The sequence below is a fragment of the Hylobates moloch genome, unplaced genomic scaffold (assembly GCF_009828535.3).
Source record: "Hylobates moloch isolate HMO894 unplaced genomic scaffold, HMol_V3 SCAFFOLD_1, whole genome shotgun sequence".
NCBI classification, from domain to species: Eukaryota; Metazoa; Chordata; class Mammalia; order Primates; family Hylobatidae; genus Hylobates; species Hylobates moloch.
Window position 1 is genome coordinate 235,394,183 of NW_026652276.1, and position 21,258 is coordinate 235,415,440.

General features: G+C 40.0%; 1 protein-coding gene across 4 annotated transcripts in view; it reads right to left on the reverse strand.

The window, feature by feature from the left end:
* PAXIP1 (PAX interacting protein 1) overlaps nucleotides 1–21,258 on the reverse strand; it is a 60,068-nt gene that overhangs the window by 5,120 nt on the left and 33,690 nt on the right. For all 4 annotated transcript variants that reach the window (XM_058428370.1, XM_058428375.1, XM_058428383.1 and 1 more), the window contains exons 7-16: nucleotides 19,281–20,022; nucleotides 18,694–18,788; nucleotides 14,542–14,637; nucleotides 13,185–13,322; nucleotides 12,408–12,529; nucleotides 11,784–11,968; nucleotides 10,766–10,809; nucleotides 8,304–8,374; nucleotides 6,652–6,754; nucleotides 5,371–5,539 (exon numbers count right to left, since the gene is read on the reverse strand). In XM_058428370.1, the coding sequence (XP_058284353.1) occupies nucleotides 5,371–5,539; nucleotides 6,652–6,754; nucleotides 8,304–8,374; nucleotides 10,766–10,809; nucleotides 11,784–11,968; nucleotides 12,408–12,529; nucleotides 13,185–13,322; nucleotides 14,542–14,637; nucleotides 18,694–18,788; nucleotides 19,281–20,022 (1,765 nt within the window). The remainder of the gene's footprint in view (nucleotides 1–5,370; nucleotides 5,540–6,651; nucleotides 6,755–8,303; nucleotides 8,375–10,765; nucleotides 10,810–11,783; nucleotides 11,969–12,407; nucleotides 12,530–13,184; nucleotides 13,323–14,541; nucleotides 14,638–18,693; nucleotides 18,789–19,280; nucleotides 20,023–21,258) is intronic.

Sequence of the window (21,258 nt, forward strand, 5' to 3'; positions counted from 1 at the left end):
ATATATATGAAATATATATATCACATATATGTGATATATAACATATGTGTTTTATATAACATATATGTTATATATATGATATACATATACACTAACTCCTCAAGAACTTGTAGGACATTGGAGTCATTTGGCTCATAATCAATTAGGTGAATTACCAAACTTTAAAGATTCACCAAACACACATTCAAGTATATAAAAGTATACAGCAATTTATAAAGGATAGTTTTATCAATTTTTAAAGACTTCTGACAATTATTAATAATTGACAGATTTTCAGAGTTTTCATAGCAACATTTTAAGAAATGTGTCAAAAGTTAAAGATCACAAAATGTTTCAATCTTCCTATAAATATGTCTCATATTCAGAAAACCATTTCTTCTCCTCTGCCATTTCCTACCAACCATACAGCATAATAAGGCAGCTCAAACCCAATAATATATACATCAAAAGCAGAAAACAAGGAAAAGTGATTTGGGATTGGCAAACTGGGGTTAACAAGATGACACATATTTTAGGATTTGTGGGCTATTATTTGTCTTGCATATTCCTCTTCTTTTAAGCAATATTTTTAAAATGTAAAAACCATTTTCAGCGTATGGATCAGTTTGCCGACTGCTGGGCAGGAGCAACCACATCATGACAGAAATGCACGGATCTGTTCACCAACAGCTAGAAATACAAAATCAATCCCTGAGTCAACCAGCAGATAGAAAGCCTGCTTTTTAGGTGAAAGGAGAAAAAAAATGTCTAAAATTTGGAGAAACAAAAAATGATGAATTAAAAAAGGAACAGAAAAAGTACTGTCACACATGAGATGGTATATTTGAAGTGTTACTTTCAAAGCTGATATGCCTTCTGAAGAACTTGTGTGAGATCACCAAGAAGTAGTTAATGTTTATGATAGAGAAAATACCACCAGGCGCAGTGGCTCATGCCTATAACCCCAGCACTTTGGGAGGGCGAGGTGGGCGGATCTCTTGAGGTCAGGAGTTCAAGACCCGCCTGGCCAACATGGTGAAACCCTGTCTCTACTAAAAAATACAAAAAAATTTAGCCAGGCGTGGTCGTGGTGGGCACCTGCAGTCCCAGCTACTAGGGAGGCTGAGGCAGGAGAATGGCTTGAACCCGGGAGGCAGAGGTTGTAGTAAGCCAATGGCACCACTCCACTCCAGCCTGGGCGACAGACTGGGTGAGACTCTGTCTTAAAAAGAAAAGAAAGTAACATTGAAAAATAAAATAATTCAGCTAAGACGATCCTGTCATAGATGAGACATTGAGATTTTGGTTTTTTCAAACAGGGTTATGTTAACATAGTAGTAGCAATGTAAAGACTCAATCTGAACATTAAACTTTTCATGGAAGTACAAAAGAAATGAGTATCCTAGAAATTGATTATAATATTGATGTCTCAAATTTTATATAAGTTACACATAAATATAAAATCCCAAAAACATGCACCTACCAAAACAGGTGCAGAAAAGTCTTTTCAACAAATGATGCTGGAACAACTGCATATCCATATGCAATAAAAGGAATCTGGACACAGACTTTACCCTCTTTTAAAAAAAACTGACCCAAAAATGGAACACAGACCTAAATGTAAAATGCAAAACTATGAAACTCCTAGAAGATAACACACGAGAGAATCTAAGGGACCTTGAGTTTGGCAATGACTTTTTAGATACAACACCAAAGACACAATCCATGAAAGAAATAATAAGTAACCTGGACCTCACCTATTAGAATGGCCAAAACCCAGAGCACTGACACCAGCATATGCTGAGGAGGATGTGGAGCAAGAAGAGCTCCCATTCACTGCAGGTGGAAATGCAAAATGGCACAGGCACTTCAGAAGACAGCCCGGCGGTTTCTTACAAAGCTAAACATACTCTTTCCATATGATCAAGCAATTGCAACCTTGTTGATTTACCAAAAGGAGTTGAAACTTACTTATGTTCACGCTAAAACCCGTACATGGATGTTTTAGCAGCTTTACTGATAACTGCAAAAATTTAGAATCAGCTAAGATGTCCTTGTGTAGGTGAGGGGCTGAACAGATACATTCTGACAATGGAATATTATTTAGTGCTAAAAAGAAATGCGCTATCAAGCCATGAAGACATGGAGGAAGCTGGGGCGTATATTGCTAAGCAAAGGAAGCAAATCTGAAAATCCTACATACTGTATGATTCCCAATATGTAACATTCTGGAAAGGGCAAGACTATAGAAAGAATAGAAGATCAGTGGTTGCCAGGGGCCAGCAGGCAGGAAGGAATGAGTGGGTGGAGCACAGAGGATTTTTAGGGCAGTGGAACAACTCCGTATGACGCTGTAATAGCAAAATCATGTCCTTATACATTTGTTAAAACCCAATGACTGTTCGAGGCCAAGAGTAAGCCCTAATGTAACTATGGACTTTGGGTGACTATGACCCAAATGTCAATGCAGCTTCATCAACGGTTAATAAACATTTCACTTTGGTGTGGGATGGTGACTGCAGCGGGGGTGGCAGTGTGTGTGCATGGGTATGGGCTGGGGTATATGGGAATTCTCTGTACTTTCTGTAATTTTGCTGTGAACCTAAAACTGCCCTAAAAATTGTCTATTTTTAAAAAACAATAATTATAAACTGCAAAAATTCTCTTAGGAAATCCTAAATTATGGAAGATAAAATATGAAATGTTTTCTCAATATTAAATGTTTATAACAACCACTTTTTAACCCTCAGAGAGCAACACAGCAAACATTTATTAACAGTGCTATAAAGAAATAAAAGCTAGTCAACCAAAACTTCCCATCAAATATGAACTGTAAACTTTATATATACAGATAAAAGAACCAGATTTTCACAAACTGAAACTTGAAAAATTAAGTAAATTGGTCATTCACTAAATTGGCTGCTTGGCAAACTAATTTTCAAAGAATTAGCATGTTCTTGGTGGGAAAAGAAAAAGAATAAGCAAAGTCCAAAAGTAACAATAAAGATCTCTAAAGCTGGGTGTTGCCCAAAAGCAGCCGATGGAGCCAACAGAGGCTGGAACATTGCAGACCCGCTTTCTCCACCACCCAAGCTGGTGTATGCCATGCTCCCACAGCAGAAGCTAAGAAAGTACACTTACTATTTCTGTTAACGAATAGACTATCTCCTTCTAAATTGTATAACATTATACAAAATTGGAAGCTAAAATGTTTGCAGTAATTGTTTTTACCATGTTTTTCTTCTGCCTTCATTGTTAAGTTTTGTTTCATTAATATCTTTTTATTTTAGAGTCGAAAAATTTTCAAAAGTTCAATTTAAAAAATTTCTAAATACCACTTAATACACGTGGGCCTCATTATTCACAGATTCTTTGCTAATTTTCCTCCCCTCTGAAATTTATTTATGAACCCACAATCAGTGTCTGCGGCACTTCGGTGGCCATTTGTGGACATACATAGACTGGAAAAGAATCAGTCACCCACATGAACGTTCCTAGCCGGGAGGAACAAGGCCATGCCTTGCCTTCCTGTTCCAGCTGAAATGGTGAATAAGCATCCTTTTTGTGATCTATTTAGTGCTATTGTTTTCAAATTTGTGTGCCTTATGTTGGTGATTTTGCTGTTTAAAATGTCCGCAGCCCTAAGTGCAAGAAGGCTGTGATGTGCCTTATGGAGAAAATATGTGTCTTAGGGAAGCTTCATGCAGGCATGAGTTACAGTGCTGTTGATCATGAGTTCGATGTCAATGAATTAACAATATACATTGAATAAGATGTCTTTAAACAGAAACACACATAAAACAAGGTTATATATGATTGGCTGATGAAAATGTAGTGAACAGAGGCTCTCAGGAACCTAACCCCGTGTTTACCCATAGGCTACAGTACAGCACTCACTAACTCAGTGTCTGTGCAACTTTATAGAGCATAACTACCTGAATGACAAGAATTGCCTGAATATCATAGTTGAGGATTTAGTCTTTTCTTCAGATTAATGATTTATTCTTTCCTGTGTCTTACTGCCTTAGATACAGAACCATAAAATTTTAACTTTAGTTCTAGCTTTGCTATAAACAGCAATCTTAAGTATCTTTATTTTTCTGGGTCTTCTCATCTGTAAAATTAGACTACATGAACTTTAAGATATATACACTTCTAATTTATTTACATAAACATGAATTATATTTAAAATCTGTGGCCAAAAATGTGACATGAATCTAAAACATTTTAAATTTAAAAGATGGATTTAATGACTTGTGTCTAAGTGACAAATAAGGTGAGTTTAGCCACAGGAGTGTAACGGGACCTAGTAGCGCCCCCTGCAGGCCTTGCTTGCTCCACAGCCACATGCCTGGCTCTTCCCTTTGGCAGCTGTATCTTTCTGTTTAAGGGGTCAGGGGCGAGGGAGGCATAGGTGAGAAAGCGTGAGAACACGTCAATATAGGGCAAACAACTGGCACAGAAAAATGAGCATGTGGATGCTCTAAATCAGGGGCTGGTAATCAGTATCACTGCTACATGATGGAGTAGCCAGGGAGCTCAGTTTTAGGGCCTGTGTGGTTGGGGCAGAAAGACCAAATGAGAAAAATGACTGAGAATTCAGTGAAGCTTGTCATGGGGCATGTGCCTCTGAACCTTTCAACCCAGACAGGGCCCAGGGGAGGATGGAGGACACAGCTGGGGAAGCTGAGAGGTGCCTGGCCTAGACGACACACTGTGGACACCAACCCTGCAGACACAGGGTGACACCACTCCTATGCAGGACAGGAAGGGCACACAGCTGCCCTGGCTATACAGCCTCCATGAAGAAAAAAATTGCTTAGAATTTATACTTATTTTATACCTAGCAAGGTTCTAAAAACATTTAGGTGTATATCAATTTAAGAAAAAACTATCTTTTACATACCATCTCTAAATGTGCCTGTTAGTAAAAGAATTTCTCTTTGGGGGCTCTGAACAATGGAAGATGGGCAAGAGGACATAGATGTCTTTCCCTCCTTATATAAACTGATATTCAAAGTGTATTTGAGTACGACATTTACATACACCTGCTCTCTTTCCAAATAAAGAAAAAAATACTTCCCTGCACTTTGAAAAATCTCATTTTACAGCCAGATTTCCAAACAAAATATACTAACAAGAAAATAAAAAGAGGGCTATAGAGCTTGTTTTCCCCTAATATTGTCCAATTTACCAAAACTTTTATACTTAGGGTAAAATGCAAAGACATCAATCAAAGGAATCACTGGGGATATGAAATAAATTTATAAATTTAAATGAATAACTATCACATAGTTAAAAAATAAACATTTGTTGGATGAAAAGAGATGAATTCAAGAAAAAAAAAGTTTATTTGGCATTAAAAACAAAGTTACTGGCGCTGCTCCTTACCAATGAACTTCTGACACCTGAAGCATTCTTCCAGCCACTCTGGCGTCACTATGTGCTTCACGACAGAAATCGCCGTCAGGAACTTCACAGTGCGAGTCACTTTGCTGGCAATGAGGTGTGTACACTTCTGTGCAGACTCCGCAACCTCTCCACCGAGAATGTAGAGCTTCTAAAGGTCACAAACACAGGTCAGAAATGATAAAGTTCAGCATCCACAGAGCCACACTGACACAGAGTAACACAGAGGAATATCTATCTAAAGACAAGGTTTATGACTGTAATTCTCAGCCACAGCAAATAGTGTGACAGGTAAAACAAAACCTATAACTACAGGAGAAAAATAAAAAGGAGAATTTATCATTTACATTTCTGTAGTTCAATTCCACACAAACCAAGATTAAAATATGAATTCTCCATCAAACATCAATAACATATCTCCATGAATAAATTAAATGACATGAGAATGATGCAGCTCACTTCACAATGAAGAGTAAACAGCCAAGACTTCCTAGGCCGAAACTGGTGTTAATGAGGAACATTTACCTGCTATCTTCATTTTTTGAAATGATGGCATAAAAACTGGCTAAGACTTGAGCATATTAAAAAGCGACCTCCTAATAACTATCCTCACATTTTAAAGGTGGAGAAATTAATTTGTTCTAAATGTATAATAGCATTTGTAATTGTTTCTTTTCCCTAAAAAGGAAACCAGGAGTAAAATGTATGAATCCACCATAATACAGGTCAACTTATACTCTTAACCATCCTCTCCCTCACCAAAACAAAACAAAATCCCATCATCCTTGGGGATGTTATTTCAAAAAGTATATTTAAAACCTGTGCCCATTTATCATCTAAACAAATACACAAACTCCCTTTTGGCCTCACTCTACCTAAGAAAACTAATCTTGGATAGACTGTGTTTCAATCAGAGATCTTGAAAAGACAGTTTTCCTTCATGCTGGATGTCTTCATGAATACGACACAGAAGGAGACTTGCAAATGTTCATGTGTCTATTAATATGGTTCCTGGCCTATACTAATAAGAAAGCAACTATCTAAGTATGAAATAATAGCACAGAACAGGGCAGGAAGCCACAAAATATTTACTTATTACTATAAATACTACTAAAAATACTTCATAAATATGCACTATAAAGACTGTTATAACAAGATATTCCTATCTAAACTATGTAAGTTAATAAACTGCTGATCTGAAGTAAATATATACAAAAAAAGGACACTGCTAAAAATCCTTGTACAAAGTAGATGAAATTTCACCTTAATATACTGTTGAACCTGGACAGGCTCGAATCCAGTGAAAAGCACAAAAGGGGTCAATTCTGGAGTTAGCTTTTTAGTGGGAGGTGGTACGTCTTCAATTCTGTAAATACACATAAAATAGTAGTGATTTCATATTTACTTACAATGAAAATTTTCTTTAGAAAACAAGGGATTTCAATAGTTTAACAAGCTTTAACTGCATGCGGTTTTTATTCTTAAAGGAAAAGTACAATGAGCTATCTGTCCTTCCTCTCTTTCTACCATTTTCATAAAGTCACCTTCCAAAAAAGACTACCTTTGAAGCCTCCAAGGGACGCATCCAATTCACTTTTGGTTAAGATCCATACTTTCTTCTTCATCAATTCCCTCCTGATTCATTTTTTTCATTGGCTTTCAGAAGAAAGCAAGTATCAAAGTTGCTTCTAAACATCACTGATTTTGCTAGCTTTATCACTTCAGTTTTTTTTCTATCAAGTTTTTAAGATAACCTTGTGTGACTCAGGCCACTCCTTGTTTGCATGTTCACCATCAATACAAGTCAGCCAAGAAGAGTGTCACTAGAGCTTCTAGTGTCTTTTACATTCTAGCCCTCTTCAGCCACAAATTATAAAAACGCGGCTCTGCTCAAGCACACATTTTAAATTAAACCTTTTTGTTTTGTACATAACCCTTAAATTTTTTAGGTCTTTTTTTCAGCTTATTATTTTCTGAGACAGTCCAATAAAAATTTATTTTAAATTTGTGGTAATTTGATGACAGCCTCAAAAAATGTCACATAATTAGGATTTTATTACAAAAGTCAACAGTTCAGTTTGTGTTCTGGAAGTGGGGAATGGAAAGAGGGAAAGAGGAGGAGCAGGAAGAGAAAAGATGAGGAACCTGGTAACTGCAAAAAACCACTCAAGCAGTTATATTTCCATGTACAGTTTGGAAAGAAGAGTTTTCTAGAATCAAGGAAGAAAATAAAAGCTCTGTTGGTTTGCTCCTGCATTTGCTATGCCTTACTAATTAAATGATTGGAAGGACTTCATTATTGACTCCTGTTGGCCGACACGACACTAAAATGATACGCATCTCAATCTGCATACTCCAAGCCAAAACCCAACATGCCACGTGCACTGCGCATGTCCTTCCAAAGGCTTTGGGTCTGGATCCTCCTTCCCACTGTGGCCAACACTGCTTTGTCCTCATCAAGAACTGGCAGATCCAAGGAGCATACCCAAGACGACGCCACAGCCTACATGCTCTCTCGGCACCTACGTGCTCTCTCGGCACCTACGCTCTCTCGGCAAGTACAGCAGGTTCTTCAGCCATGCCCAGGAGGCCCGGGGCTCCGCAGTGTATTTCTGAGCTGGGTTCTAGACCTCCCAACCCCATTTCCACCACTGCAACTTCTGTTTTACATGTTGGAGAGGGGCTTCTTATAATATGTCGCTTAAAGAAAAAGACTGAATTTTTTTAAAATAAAAAATATACTGGCCTATGTCATTAAAATGAAATATATCCCAATAAAGTTGTAAAGCAAAAAGCAAACCCTTTCAAATCCTATTTACTGCAAAACATTTTAGAAACTTTCCTCAATTGCCACCAATTTTCCAAAGCAGACCTGTGAAAGCCAGCAATAAAAAATTTAAGGTTATTACTCATACCTGGCTCTTTTGGAAGAAGGCTGGACATTAGCTACTTCATTCTGTTTCAGTTTGGGAGGTAGTCTTATACTCTGCAATTAAAATATTGTCGACTTAATCAATCTACTAAGTAATACAGTAGCTTCCAAAAGATTTATGTGTCAAATAATCAAACTACTTAAACATATACAAGAATCATGTTCTTCTTCACCACATCAGAACTAGTCTTCACCTCAAAAGATCACTAGGACAATGCAAGCTGGGAGAAGCAGCTAATATTCCAGAGAGAACCTCTGTACCGTTTGTTTATTTTTTGCTTTTTCTTTCCCTCTTTATTCACAAAATCCTTTCAGTACTTTAAAGTATCTTTGTTGCTTTTTTTCCTCCATGTTATATATATATATATATGCAGGCCTCAACCTTGAACTTCTCAGAATGGTTTTTATTTCAAATATTTTGTCCTGTGTCCCAATTCAGAATGTGGAAAACATGATTGAAATTATACCTCCACCCTAAAAGACTATTCCTAAAAGAGAAATTTCACCTATGAGATTTCACAAAAGATGTTACATGACAATCAGATCAACACTGCTACCAACAGCCAGACAAGGTACCAAAACCTACACTCTGCCTCAGCAACATGGTCACATCCACTAGAACCAGCTCCAGTCCCTGACCCTGGAGCAGAAGCCATGCCGAGCACAAAGAGAGCAGGAAGGAGATGGGATTCCCTTGTGGGGTCCCGACCACAGAGTCTCCATTCTACCCTATTCCTTGTTCACTCCTCCTTCATAGTTTCAACTCAGAAGTTCTTTGACTTGTGTGGGCCAACCATGTCTTTCCCAGATGTTTTATTACTTGAAGGAATTGCTCTCAATCTTATTAATTTACTTTAACTACAACTTATTTTTTCTAAATATTGCTGCCATATCTAGACAACCAAAATAACTATATCTACAGAAAGCATTCAAAATCTATTAGCCCTGTCATAGAGAATCAAGCTTTATAATAATTTCCAGGAAAGTTTATTACTTTCTTATTATAGCCTTTATAAGAAAACAATTTCTCAACTCTATTTCCGAAGATCGCATTTAAGTCTCCAAATTGTCGTTCATTGGCACCAAGAACAGAAACAAATGGTGGGATAGGCAAAAAGGATAAACTGGGCCTCTTTGTCTCTGAGATTTTTAGCTTTTAATTACTGACACAAAGCCACAAGAGAAGCTGACATTTGGAGCCCCTGACAACTTTAGAATATAAGCCATGTAGTTTGGGAGGAAAACTCTGATGACTACTTTCCCAGAGTGAGCTTAAAAGCCACCATAAAATTCTTTTCAGGTAAATGAACTGGGGGAATATTTGCTTTTGCTGATGTGTCAAAACTGGTCATGTCTTTAAAATCAAAATCATAACTACTAGTTTAAGCTAGGAAAAAAAATACATCTATGATCACATTATCACTAGCAAGAAGAAAACAAGACTGTGGCTTGGAGGGGCTTCCTCAGAGACGTGGGATGATTATCAGCAGCTTCCAGATGAGATCTGGAAAACCAGTAAGTCAGTAGACGAATAACCAGAAACACAGGCTTGGGTATTAGCTGCGAATCCTCTTGAGACTATTCCCCTCAGCTAGTTGTTCAAGTGGCACAAACCCTAAATTACCTCTGTATACAACAGAAATGTGGTGAAAACTTGGTGGGTACATGACATGGAAATCCGCTTTTCAAAACAAAGGTTAGTATATAACAACATGAACATAAACCAAAGCCTTTAAATTACACTACTATTGGCCGACAGTAAAAAAAATCTGCTGTTCTCAAAGTGCTGATGTTCAGTCAAACAGTGAGAAGTCACAGCAGACAAAGCCTACAGTGAAAAATTATTGAAGTGGTCCTGTCTGTAACTTAGTAAACGTGAATGTGGGGAAAAGAGAAAAACTGATCTTCCACTCATCATACCTGACAGATGAGAATGCAGAAAGCACTTCTTTTTCTTGTAACTAACAACCAATGGCCCTCACACTTCAAGAATGGCCTATCCTGAGAAGCAGAGACCTCAAGCACTGTCATGTGACTCCCAACTCAGGACACTATGAAAACATTTCCCCCTCATCAAGAGACCCGGGACTCCTTAAGTTCTGATCTGTAGCCCCAAGTAGGTTACACACCCATTGCTTCCAGTGGTTCTTAAAGTTCTTGCCTTTCTAACACTACGAAAAACAAGACATCATCTTTGATTTTACTGTTCTCTATAAGCAATCACACAGCTCTCTGAAGCAAATAAGCCCCTCACATGTATATATAAAAATAATGACAATCATACCCTAACAAGAGAAAAATCAGTCCTAGGATTTACTGGAGTAGATAATTCGTTATCATGTTGACAAATTACTAAAATAATTTTTAATTTATGAAGACAAATACATCCCTACTGCATTTTAATAATACAGTAATAGCCAAAGTAAGGTTATTAATTTGACATACCATCAACAACTCTGCAGACACTTTTAAGGGAACTCTCCAAGCATCTAAAGAGAGAAACACATTATTTTTTATGATAGATATGTTGTTTAAATAAAAAGGCCTTTTTGTAAAAGTCTTCCCTGATAATCCTCAATAGACAGGTGGTTTAGCTGACAACACTTAACAAGGATAAATGTAAGTACTATAACGAAGTTTTAAAGAAAGCTTTCCAGGCAAGGTGAGGGCATGCTGCTGCTTTTGTTTCACATGCTGTCTGGATGAAGTAGCATTAAGACCATCGGCAGCAAACAACAAAGCAAACGTTGTGTCTAAACCCATGGCATTCACCCTCCCACCGTGGGCTGTCTGGGTAGACATTTCTAGGCCTGTGTCCAAGTCTGGGTTTCACATATTCTGGCCTCTAGCAGGCACAAACCTTCTTGCCTACCACAGGAGCCATAATGGCATCCAAGATGTAACAGCAAGTCAGTCAAAGCTCAGCAGTGACAAAGAGGACAGACGTCCATTCTAGGAAAGCAGGGAATGTTCTGTAGGGTAGGGAGTAATTTGGACAAAAGATTAACTGGCCTGAGAGGCAAGACTATCAAAAAGCTTTCAAGCGCTCCTTCCATCTCTAAGAGTTCATCAAAAGCAAACAAAAATACTAAACCATGGCACACGCCTGTAGTCCCAGCTACTTGGGAGGGTGAGGTGGGGAGATCGAGCTGCAGTGAGCCATGATCATACCACTGCACTCCAACCTGGGTGACAAAGCGAGACCCTGTCTCAAAAAAAAAACAAAAAAAAAAACAAACAACAACAACAACAAACAAACAAACAAAAAAACAAACCAACAAACAAAAATCCTGGGCAGAGTGGTGAGAAGGAAGAAAGAGTATAGAAAGGAAATTGGAAATGAGTCAAAAACTGATTAGAAAGCTCAAGCCAGGCCTGGTAATTAGTATGAATAAAAAGATGGTAGAAGTAATGCTAATGATTTTATTTAAGTAAGATTTGCAGCATGTAGAATTTCACTTACCTAAAAGATTTAAAACTAAATGCTGGGTAGGGGCAAATGGATCCTGCAGACTGAAGGCCGTGTAGCGACTATACTGAATCTGCCGCAGTGCCTCAAAGTTTCCCAGAAGAATGTCGCCAAGCCACTGGGCGTTGACACAGGGTATCCTCCACTCTTTGGCTTTTTCATACTTTAAACCAGTTGGTCTTTTTATTTTTTGAGGAGAAAACATATTTATTAAATGTTAAAGATGTCAACTGTCCAAATGTACATTTATTTCCAACAAAAGGTATAAAAAATTTCTCATAATAGAAGTGGGAGGCATATCCTAGCAAAGTTGAGGGTGACCCTGAATGGTAATGAAATATACACCTCAAGGCTCACACAGAATTACAAAACCACCTAGGAGTCTTACTTCTACCCTATTCCTGTTTTGTTAATTCAGATTTCATTAGTTCATCTAATTTCATTAATTCAAATGTTTTCCAGGTATTTCTACTAACATTACTATATCATTGTCATACTTTGTTTAACAGACTTTGATTTCCACAAAACTATGACATACTAAAAAAGGCACAATGATTGAAATAGGCACTATATTGTGTGTAAATTTATGAATAAAAACAGTTTCAAAAATTTGCTTACTCTTTACAGATGAGGACTGTGTTGCTGCGGCATAGATAACCCGTATATTTGGCGCCCGCCAAATAAGCCATTAATTTTAGGTCATCTCTGTCACTATCAACAAATCCAGTCACAGAAATAATCTAAGAAAAAAAGAGAAAATAAGGTAAACACAAAACAAGCAAAAAACCAAAACCAAGTACTATTTCTTCTACTTCTTGGTTGATACATATTTTTTCACTATTTCTTTGGCATTATGGAACACATTTGGTAATATCATTCCTAAAACTTTCAAGACTAGAATTGTATTAATGGTCAAAAGGTTATACACATAGCCCTCACGGGGAGGAAGAAAAAAATGAACATGAGATGCCTTGTTTCTGTTACTGCAACACTGCTCAGACGATCCCAACAGTTACGTTATAAAGCACGTAACCACAAGCCAGCTCCTCCTCCTTCTCACTGATCCCAACGCTGAGATCATTTGAGTGGGAGGACCCACAACTATTGATTAGTTCCACCCAACAGAGGCCACCTTTGGTGCAAGACATCTGATTTATTTTTGGATTTTAAATAGTGTCAAAGACTGGAGAATCCATTAAATATCTACTGTGCACAGAAAGTTGTGACTATTACAAGGAACTAAAAGAAAACAAGCTATTTCTTATGAGCAGGCACTTATGAATTGGGCAAAAGTACACAGAGAAGCTCTGACTCAGAGCTTCAGGTAAGTGCTAGCAAGTGATGATTTGCCAAAGTCGAAGGATGATTTAACAAATGGAACGCGAGGACTCTTACGTGCTGTGAACACGGCTTTCCTCCTGGTGGGAAGGCCACTGGGAAGTGAAGGGCTCGGTGCGGCGGTACCATTTTCTTCTTCTTTAAGACTGTGTTTAACCAGTGTGCAGTGACACATCTCTTTCTTTCTCTTATTGCCTATCAAACATAAAATTATAGGTTTGTTGTTTTTGTTTTTCTACTGCAGGATTAAAGAAAATTCTAAGGTTGTATAACTACAATACCCTTTTCATTGGAAGCCCCATAAAAGAATTTCATGACATCTAGCACTTGATTAAAGTAACGAATTAAAACCGTGTAGCTGGTTACTTGAAATACAACCTAAAAATGTTACTATCCATCTGCAAACAAGAGTCTACGAAAGCAACAAATTCTACAACAACCTTAAAAATAACTTCAGTGATGACTGAAATAACATGTATGACCACCAAAGTTAAAAGTGCCCCAGAAGAACACAGAGGGCCCCATATAAGAAAAAATATAAAAAACCATCCATCTAAGATGAACCACAGGAAAATAAAAAAAAGCCTCAGAAGTATTTCCACATTTTTACAGGAAAAGCAGATCCTGTGAATGGATATCCTCTTTAAGAGGGGTGTCTTGGAAGTCATTTGTCACATATATATAATCTGTCTACAATAAGCATAATTTTTTGAAAAGAAATGAAACTTCAGAGAGCACAGGAAGGTAATATTGAGGAGAAAGCCTGCACCCCGGTAGTTTTAGAAAAGCTCTGTAAGGGACCTGGTCTTTGCATGCTTGTGTGAGAGTTACACACCAGTACGGAATCCTGCCTCCCTCCACCGTGCACAGAGAGCAGCTGGAATGGTGACTGCAGGGAGTGCTGCCCTTTCTTTTTCTTTCTTTCTTTTTTTTGAGATGGAGTCTCGCTCTGTCACTCAGGCTGGAGTGCAGTGGTGGAATCTCAGCTCACTGCAACCTCCGCCTCCCGGGTTCAAGCAATTCTCCTGCCTCAGCCTCCTGAGTAGCTGGGATTAGAGGTGCGCACCACCACGCCTGGCTAATTTTTGTATTTTTAATAGAGACGGCATTTCACCATGTTGGTCAGGCTGGTCTCAAACTCCTGACCTCGTGATCTGCCCACCTTGGCCTCCTGTCCGCCCTTTCTTACCACCACCTGGGAACATCCCTTTCTTTCTCCATCGCTCAAAGACAATGGTGCTCACAAAAGGTATCAATCCCACCAAAGAATCGATCACAGGAAGAAGCAATGTTCCTATCTTTAGAGGTAGAAAAAAGTTCTTTCCAAAAATAATAATCAATCACTAGCATTTAAGATTGCATATAAAAAATGCCAGACCTTGCTCCTGGTCACAGCTAAGGTTACTTTCCTTACCTGTGCATACACGCTGCTGACTTGACTCTCACAGAGAAGGTGCGTGCATCGACTAGTGAACGTGGGGTCAACAGTGCCACCGTGTGCCTGGATTATCTACACACAAAGACACGACCAATGCGGTCATCAATCACTCAGAATAGAGGAGAATTCCAATTTCAAATAAGGCAGCTATTAAAAGACTCTATCATATATTTATATCATGTATTTCCCCAAAGTATCAAGGATATGTAACAGTTCCATTTACAGACTTTTCTACCCAGCACCATACAATGAAAATGAACTCCAATACTCTAAATTTAATCTGAATTCCCAGGAAACAAGAGAAGAACAATGGAATGCGCTCCAGGGTTTCTCAAGCTCAGCATAACTGCCACTCTGGACCAGGGGGTTCTGGGAAGTGGGGGCTGTCCTGTACAGAGGAGGATGTTTGGCAGTATCCCCAACTTCTACCCACCCTATGCCAGCAGCAGCCCCCTAGCCACGACTACTAAAGATCTTCAGATACTGCCAAAGGTCTATGGTGGGCAGATCTACCTTCCTTAAAAAGGGAAATAAAAAGCAAATAAGAATGAAATTAGTAAATCCCAACAGTTTCTTCTCAAAACAGATCTGGTTTTCTGGCGGACGGAATTGCTCTGTGTCCGGGCTGTGACGGCTGCACAACCCCAGGCATTCTTCAGAATTCAAAATATTGTACACGGAAAAAGGAGAATTTGACGGCCTATTAGGTGAAATATAAACTTTAAAAAGATGAGCCCCCTAAAAAAACCGATTCTTTCACTTACTACTTTTAAGATGTGAATGTTTATTCTTCCTGTGGCTAAGCATAAATATAGTTTAATGAGGCACAGGACAAAACCACAGGTTGCTCACCCATCCCTGCTTTTCACTCCCCTGAAGCACATTTAGCACTTTAAGCCGTTTCCTCTGACAATTATTAATATATTCTAACTAACACTTTTTATTAGTTCCTTTTCTCTAGTTTTACACAACCATCTACTGACCTCCTACTGTGGACACCCTTCCCCCTAGTAACACACACACTCTTCAAGCCTTCCTGATTTGGTTCTATCCAGACTCTTGTTTAGATCAGTCATCAGTGACTTAACATGACGCAGCCCAGCCACATGGCTTAATATGGCAGCCTAAAATTAGAGTTCCTTTCTGGTATAAACTTTGGTTTTCCCTGGTGCTAATCACTTCCTCATCCCAGCCCCCCAGAATTTGCCCTTTTCTTAGTTTTCTATATACCTTTCACTATTTCATTCCCAAACTCTATGAAAAATGTACATATGGTGGTTCTATAATATGTCTGCAAATTACTGTATACTCCTCCCTCTAAGAGTTGGAGCTTTACTCCCTAGCCTTAAATATGGTCTAGACTTAGTCACTTAATATGGTGGAATTGACAGTGGGAGACTCCCATAACTCAGTCACAAAAGACACCATAACGCTGCGGGTTTTCCCTCTCTCTATCTTGGGTCACACCCCCTGGGGAAGGGAGCCAGCTGTCATGCTGTGAAGACACACAACCAGCCCTCTGGAGAGCCTCTGTGGTGAGCAGCTGAGGCCTCCAGCCCACAGCCATGTGAGGGAACCATCCTGGAAGGGGCTCCTGCAGCCTCCACTGGCATCCTGACTGCAACCTCAGGAGACAGCTGAGCCACAACCGCCCTGCCAAGCTGCTGCAGGATTTCTGACCCACGACCAAACTGAGAGGTAATGTTTATTGTTTTAAGCCACTGAGTTTTGAGATAATCTGTTACACAGCAAGAGAAAATGAATATAGTATCACCTATCCTTGAGCAACACCGGTGTGAACCGTGTGGGTCCACTGATAGCTGGATTTTCTTCCACCTCTGCCACCCCTGAGGGAGTAAGACCAGCCCCTCCTGTCCCTCTTCCTCCTAAGCCCACTCATCGTGAAGACGACAAGGATGAAGACCTTTGTGATGATATACTTCCCCTTAATAAATAGTACATATATTTTCTCTTCCTTATGATTTTCTTAATAACATTTTCTTTTCTTTAGCTTACTTTATTGTAAGAATATGGTAATACATATACAAAATATGCGTTAATTGACTGTTTATCAGTAAGGCTTCTGGTTAACACCAGGCTATTAGTAATTCGGGTTTTGGGGAGTCAAAGGTGATGTATAGATCTCTGATTGCATGCGGGTCAGCACCCCTAAGCCCCACACTGTTTCAGGGGTCATCTGTACATGTCTCTCCCGAATCTACCAGTGTTTTTGTTTGCTTGCTCCTCCTGGAAGTCTCTCTTCAGGTCCCAGGTCTAGTTCTCTCTACACCTACTTTCTCATCTATTGGCGTTTCCCTTTACCTCCATCCTAGGAACTGTCTTTCAATCTCTGAGTCAAATGCCTCATTTCCTGACTACCATGTCTCACTCTCTGCTGGCATAGTGGCTTCCTAAGGAAGAATATAAGGCAGGTACATTTTTGACCATTAGTCTACAAATATCCTCCTTCCATAGTCTTATGACTGACAGGCTCTATAGGTTATTTTGGGTTGGAAATTATTTTCCCTCAAAAATGGAAGAAGCTGCTCCGTTGCTGGCCCCCGCGCACTGCACTGGAGGCTCCTGAAATCGCCCAGACTCCTGATCTGTCTGCGTTTCCCCTCCAGTGAGCCTCTCTTTGTCTGAGAGAAAACAGTCTTCTCTACCAGCATTGTGAACGTTCCCAGTTGCCTTATCATGGCTCTCCTTACATTTCTTTCAATCCGAGGGCACACAGCCTTCAGCTACAAAGCTATTTTCTTTCATAATGTTCTTGCCTTCATTTTCTCTGTTCCCAAGCTCCTATTTAATGTTAGACCTCTTGGATAAATCCTTTAACTTGAAAACAAGACAAAAACCCCCAACTTTCCTCCACTAACTTTTGTATCTTTGAGTTTTGTTATACTTCTCGAGACAGTTTCTCAGTGCTGCCTTCAAACACTTCTGACTTTTAAAAAATCTCTGCTGCCGTCCTTCTCAGAACGGCTCCCTTCCTTCCTCACCCTGGCACATGCCATCCGCCTCTTTCCTCAGCCAACCACACAGTCATCTCCCTGCTCACCCTCAGATTCAACCCTTTACTATTTAAAATGCACAGCTGATCACTTCACCTGCATCTAAACTCCACCACATGGCACATCAACAAGGTCTTGCAAGACACGCCAGCCCTGGCTCCTGCCCCCATCCCTGCCTCGTGGATCCCACTGAGGCACCGTCCTTTGCACCCTCCTGTCAGTTTCCCCAATCACATGCCTTCGGCTGTGCTGCACCATTTGGAAAATCCTCCCCACTGATTCTCACTCCTACTTATCCTATAAGCAGTTCAGGAATCACCTCTCCCAGCAGACTTTTCTTAACACATCACCCCAAACGCTATGGGTGAAGGTCCTTTCTCAGGCTCTCACAATAGCCTGCACCTGCCACCCTGCCTCTGCTTAGCTGTGTGGCTGCCTCTCACACTGCTCTTGGGTTTTCTCTGTCTCTGTGATTTCGCACATATTCCCTTGGTCTTGCAGCATGCTTGGCACATAGCAGGGGTTTAAGCACTAAGGACGTTTATAGTGAAGCACATTCAAGATATATCAGAGGCATATTTAAACTCAGTTTTTATGAAAAAGAATTTTTTTTGACTCAGTTTTGTTTTGGGGAATGCAAGTATTTCTTTTCTTTAAACACCACCATGCAAAATAATAAATAATTAAATTAACTCCAGTTTCACAACTGGGCTGGAAGAATTGGAGGTTCTAGAGATTCCAGGATTTTCCAACAGTTACCTTTGGAGAAAGAGAAATGACTGAGATGCCTACAAATTAATGGTCCCTCTCCCAGGACACCAAAACCCTGAACTTATTTCCATCGCCCCAATTATACACATACAATTAGTGCCGCTTGGAATTTCCAAGCTGAAAAAAATAAAAAGTCCACCATCTTCATCTAACAACTGAGAAAACTGATGCCCAGAAAAGTGCTGTGCCTGAGGTCACAGAGAATGTTAATCAAAATGTCCATCACATATTCCGAACACATGTAGGTGCAGCTCAGTGAATGCAGCTAAGTGAACATAGTTACATCTACATAAGAAAGAAGCATCTTCAGACACAGTCATCCTTCCTCCAGGCACAATCTCACCCTTTTCCAGGTGGCCAGCAGTTGCTTATCAGACATCTGCTCTGGATAATCCGCAATTGCAAACACACATCCCAATAAGAAGCATTCTTCTGGAACTAGAGTAAAATTATATAAGAAAAAGAAAATTAAAACCCTATGAATACGCTTGCACAAAAGTTAAAAAGTGGCGCCTTGCAATGTGAATCTGTTATGCTTATCAGTCCTGACCATGACGTATCTGCCAGTAATCAGAGTGCATGGGGAGTATTGCTACAAAGATCCTATTTAACTGTCTACATCAAATGATCATTAAAAACTAAAACCAGCGTAACTTATGCCTAGCCATTAAATATCCTGAATGAGTCCCTGTGGCAGCCTAGATGTTCTACGGGACACCAATATTCACTTCAGGATATGATGTCCCAACGTACAAAAGCAAGCATAATTATCCCATGGTAACTGTATTCTTTGTTAGGTATGAGACTCATACTCTCCATTTTGTAATAATTGTTTTGATATGAATCCTTACCCCACACTCAAACACTCTCAAAGCATTTATGTGGGTACAAGACTTTTAGGAGAGAGGAAAAAAAATCTCCATTACTAACTCTCCACTGCTGGATCATGTCCAAAAAGCTGATGCTGCTGAGGCAGTGGTGGTGGCTGCTGTTGCTGCTGCGGGGGCTGCTGAGGTGGAACCTGATGCTGCAGCGCCTGTGACGTCTGACTCAAGTGTGGCGCCGTCTGACTTTGCATCTGCTGCTGCTGCTGGTGGTGCATGCGCTGGAGCTGCTGCTGCTGGAGCTGCTGCTGCTGAATCTGCTGTTGCTGCTGCTGCTGCTGGAGCAGGCTGTGCTGCTGCTGGAGCTGGGCGAGCTGCTGCTGCTGGAGCTGGTGCTGCTGCAGCTGATGGAACTGCTGCTGCAGGGCATGCTGCTGCTGAAAGGGCTGGAGCTGCTGCTGAGGGCGATGCAGCTGCTGTGGAGGATGCAACTGTTGCTGTGGAAACTGTAGCTGTTGCTGTGAAAACTGATGCGGATGGGCTTGCTGCTGCTGCTGCTGTTGCTGTGAAAATGGATGCGGCGGCTGCTGGGGGTAAGGTTGCTGAGAAATCTGCTGCTGCTGCTGCTGCTGCTGGAGTTGCATTATCTGCTGGGGCTGAAGGTGTAAAACCGGGTGCTGCTGCTGCTGCTGCTGCTGCTGGGCCTGCTGCTGCTGCTGTAGCATGTGTGTCTCTGGCGTCACTTTCACTTGGCTAAACAGCACTGCATTGGCATTTGTATGTCCCTGCTGGCTATGATTCACCTGCTGTTCTAAATTTTTCGTAGGTGCTGAAAGAGTCTGTAAGATCTACAAAACAAAAGTTAGGTGAAACATTTTCAATAGTTCCTGAAACAGAAGAATGATAGTTTCTTAGTCAAGAGAATAATAGCATATCCTACTTATTAACAATATTCAACCAAGTAGACACAGCAAATGATTGGAAACTTCAAAAACGATACAGCATTTTCTTTTGTATTTCTTTTGTGACACCAATATCATAAAGTAAATTCATATATTGAGGCCACCAAAATTTGAAACTATGTTAGTGTAATGGAGTAAACGAACGAATTAAAGTGACAAAGACTCAGACGGCTGATGTGTTTGCCACAGGAGGGCATGTGAGTCCTGTGCACACCTGATGGCTAAGCCTCGGTGCTCCCTGCACCGTGCTGCGGCACCTCTCCACTGCCCATCGCCTGCATTAGCTCCGCAGACCCTCTCCTGGCCCAGGAATGCACTGAGGAATGACAGGTGGTGAAGGCATCTGGTAATCAGGCTCAGCCTCACCTCAAACCTTCTCGCCACAGCTGCCACTTCCCATTTCCTCTTGTCTTACAGCCCAGAGTCTAGTAAAGAAAGGTTCTCAGTGAATCACCTTCCAGATGAAAGCAGCATGACCCAAGCTGTGACTCCAAGAGCCTTTTGCTCCACTGTCAACTTGCTATGTGCACTGGCATGCTATGGAAAAGGAGGCCAGCTAAGACACCATCAGGGCTGTTTAAACGGTGACGTTCCTCCCAACTAAGAACTCATCATCAGAGCTGGGAAGTGATGCTTCCTCAAAAATGACTGAGTTCTTCATGTGGGACACAAAAATATTTCAAGCTAGAAAAGAAGAATTCAAACCAGACTATTTGTCTTCTAGCTCTTTCTGCTTCACAATGACAGGAAATAAGCTGAGGAGTAGGAGAAGGATGGTGACCAGCAGATACCCACCAAGCAGAGTAAGTTATTTTTTTAATATCCTATAGGGCACTGAATACAACAGAAGATACACGTTATACAATGAATTTTGTTCAACATGCTCAAGCAACAAAAATTTGAAACCAACTTCTTATGGTCATGAAAATCAGTAAAAATAGATTTTACTAAACTCAATCCATACTACCTTTAACCCTATTAAAAGCATTTAAAATTTAAATAAAATTCTAGGAATTTGATTTTACCACATATCAGAACTATACCAAAATCTCAAAACATATTCTAACATGTATCTTTCACTTAAACAGACTCCAAATTGAAAAGGTTATATGACCTGCAAGG